At 56.1% G+C, this 1,661-nt stretch overlaps 2 protein-coding genes across 2 annotated transcripts in view; one reads left to right on the top strand and one right to left on the bottom strand.

Moving 5' to 3' along the window:
- IE81DRAFT_366009 (hypothetical protein) overlaps positions 1-665 on the bottom strand; it is a gene marked incomplete at its 5' end in the record, with an annotated part of 999 nt that extends 334 nt beyond the window's left edge. The window contains one exon of the mRNA XM_025516974.1: positions 1-665. Coding sequence (XP_025370360.1) covers positions 87-665 — 579 coding nt within the window. The 3' untranslated portion in view covers positions 1-86.
- Positions 666-1,076: 411 nt separating this feature from the next.
- IE81DRAFT_366008 (hypothetical protein) lies at positions 1,077-1,588 on the top strand (the record flags this gene model as incomplete). Its single annotated transcript, XM_025516973.1, has 1 exon — positions 1,077-1,588. Exon 1 carries the CDS (start codon positions 1,145-1,147, stop codon positions 1,586-1,588), a length of 444 nt encoding a protein of 147 aa, XP_025370359.1. The 5' UTR covers positions 1,077-1,144.
- Between the last annotated feature and the right edge of the window lie 73 nt (positions 1,589-1,661).

Here is a 1,661-nt window from a genome sequence, read left to right as displayed (position 1 = left end):
CTGCAGCTGAGCAACGAGGCGCAAAGCACGAGGGAGTGGCTCGACGTCGCGAGGGACGAGGTGCTGAAGCTTCAAGACCGTCATGCTCACTGCTCCTGTCGCAAAGACGACAAAGAGGGCAAAGACGACGGGCTTGACCTCGACGCGCTGACCGACGCGCTCACAGCGGGCATGGGCATGAAGCCGGGCGAAGCGTCGACAAGCATGCTATCTTCCTCGGGCGCAGCTAGAGAGCTGACAGGCGGAGGAACAACGGCTGACGGAACAGCTGGGAGTATTGAGGAGATATCAGCAGAGCCGTCTGCCTCCAACTCCTTTGCAGGACCGGCTGAAACGATCAACGGATGAAGCGTCTTCCTTCGCCGCGCTCTCGCCGCCTGTTTTTGCGGGCTTCGACCGCCTTTCTCAAGCTTCCTTCGCCGTGCTCTCGCCGCCTCCTTTTCCAGGCTCACCGCCTCTTCCAAGCGCTTTACTTCGCCACACTCTCGCCGCCTCTGTTTCTGGGCTTTCAGCGCCGCTCTCAGGCGCTTTCCTTCGCCGCGCTCTTGCCACCGCTTTTTCTCGGCTTCAACCGCCTCGCTCATCGAGCCAATACCCACGTCTCTCTCCTCAAATGGGACTTTGCTCACGACTTTTGCCGAGGATTGGGTCAAAGTCGAGCGCATGACTTCTGCTCTCTTCTCGAGGTCTACGCGCTCACCTCTCATTTGACGCGCTTTGCGAGACACATCTGCTTGAACCGTCCGGGCAACAGCTCACAAGCCTTGCGACCCTCCATCGACTCACTGCGTTTGGCAGGCTGCTCTCTCCATTTTCAGGATCATCGCTCAGCGATCTGCTCAGCTCTTCGTAGAGACTATCATACAGGATCGCTCCCGCTTTTGATATTTGGTCTGCGCGACATCTTCAAGCGACTGTCCACATTCCGCTTCGCCTTGAGGCGCAAAGTAGAAATCGTAGTGCTCTGTAGACAGGAGGTGAGTCATAGTTTACTGTCATCAGACGACAGGACTTCAAATCCATTGACAATGTTGAGCTCATACTAGCAAACTTCGGGGCCCATCGTCCGATCAACAGGGTGCGGATCGATCACAAGCTTTTGTCTTCACTGTCACTCGAGCCGAACATTCCGTGCAGTTTCAAGATGCCGCAATTGAGGAAGCGCACACGCGTTGGTGGACAAGAGAGCGACTCAAGTGTGCCCAACAACAATGACAAGCGCAAGGAAGAGCTCTTTGGCATTGCAAGTGAGGATGTGATCATGGAAGAGATCACAGAGGGGCTCCCTCAGCCAATCACGCCCAATCAGGAAAGGGGATGCGTTGTTGCATACCGTGTGGCCTTCTCAAATGCCCAACGCATGGGGTACAAGAGGGGCATGCAAGCGAAGGCTGATCGTCTGCAGGCAAGGGAGGACGAGGTGAGCGCCAGGGAGAAAGCCGTTGCTGCCAAGGAGCGCCAGAACAAAGTGCGCAATGCGGTCCTTACAAAGAGGGAAGAAGACTTAAAGAAAGTCCGCCTTCAAGCGCTTGCAGATGCAAAGACTCCTCAAGAAGTTGCCGCGGTCTTGGACAGGCTCGGGCTTTAAGGTGAGTTGCTGATCAGATCTCTAGCCAAGCTGGATGCGCAGATGAGGACGAGGTGAGCGCCAGGGAGAAAGC

Source organism: Ceraceosorus guamensis (assembly GCF_003144195.1).
Source record: "Ceraceosorus guamensis strain MCA 4658 unplaced genomic scaffold IE81scaffold_22, whole genome shotgun sequence".
Classification (NCBI taxonomy): domain Eukaryota; kingdom Fungi; phylum Basidiomycota; class Exobasidiomycetes; order Ceraceosorales; family Ceraceosoraceae; genus Ceraceosorus; species Ceraceosorus guamensis.
This window is presented reverse-complemented; position numbering and strand designations above follow the sequence as displayed.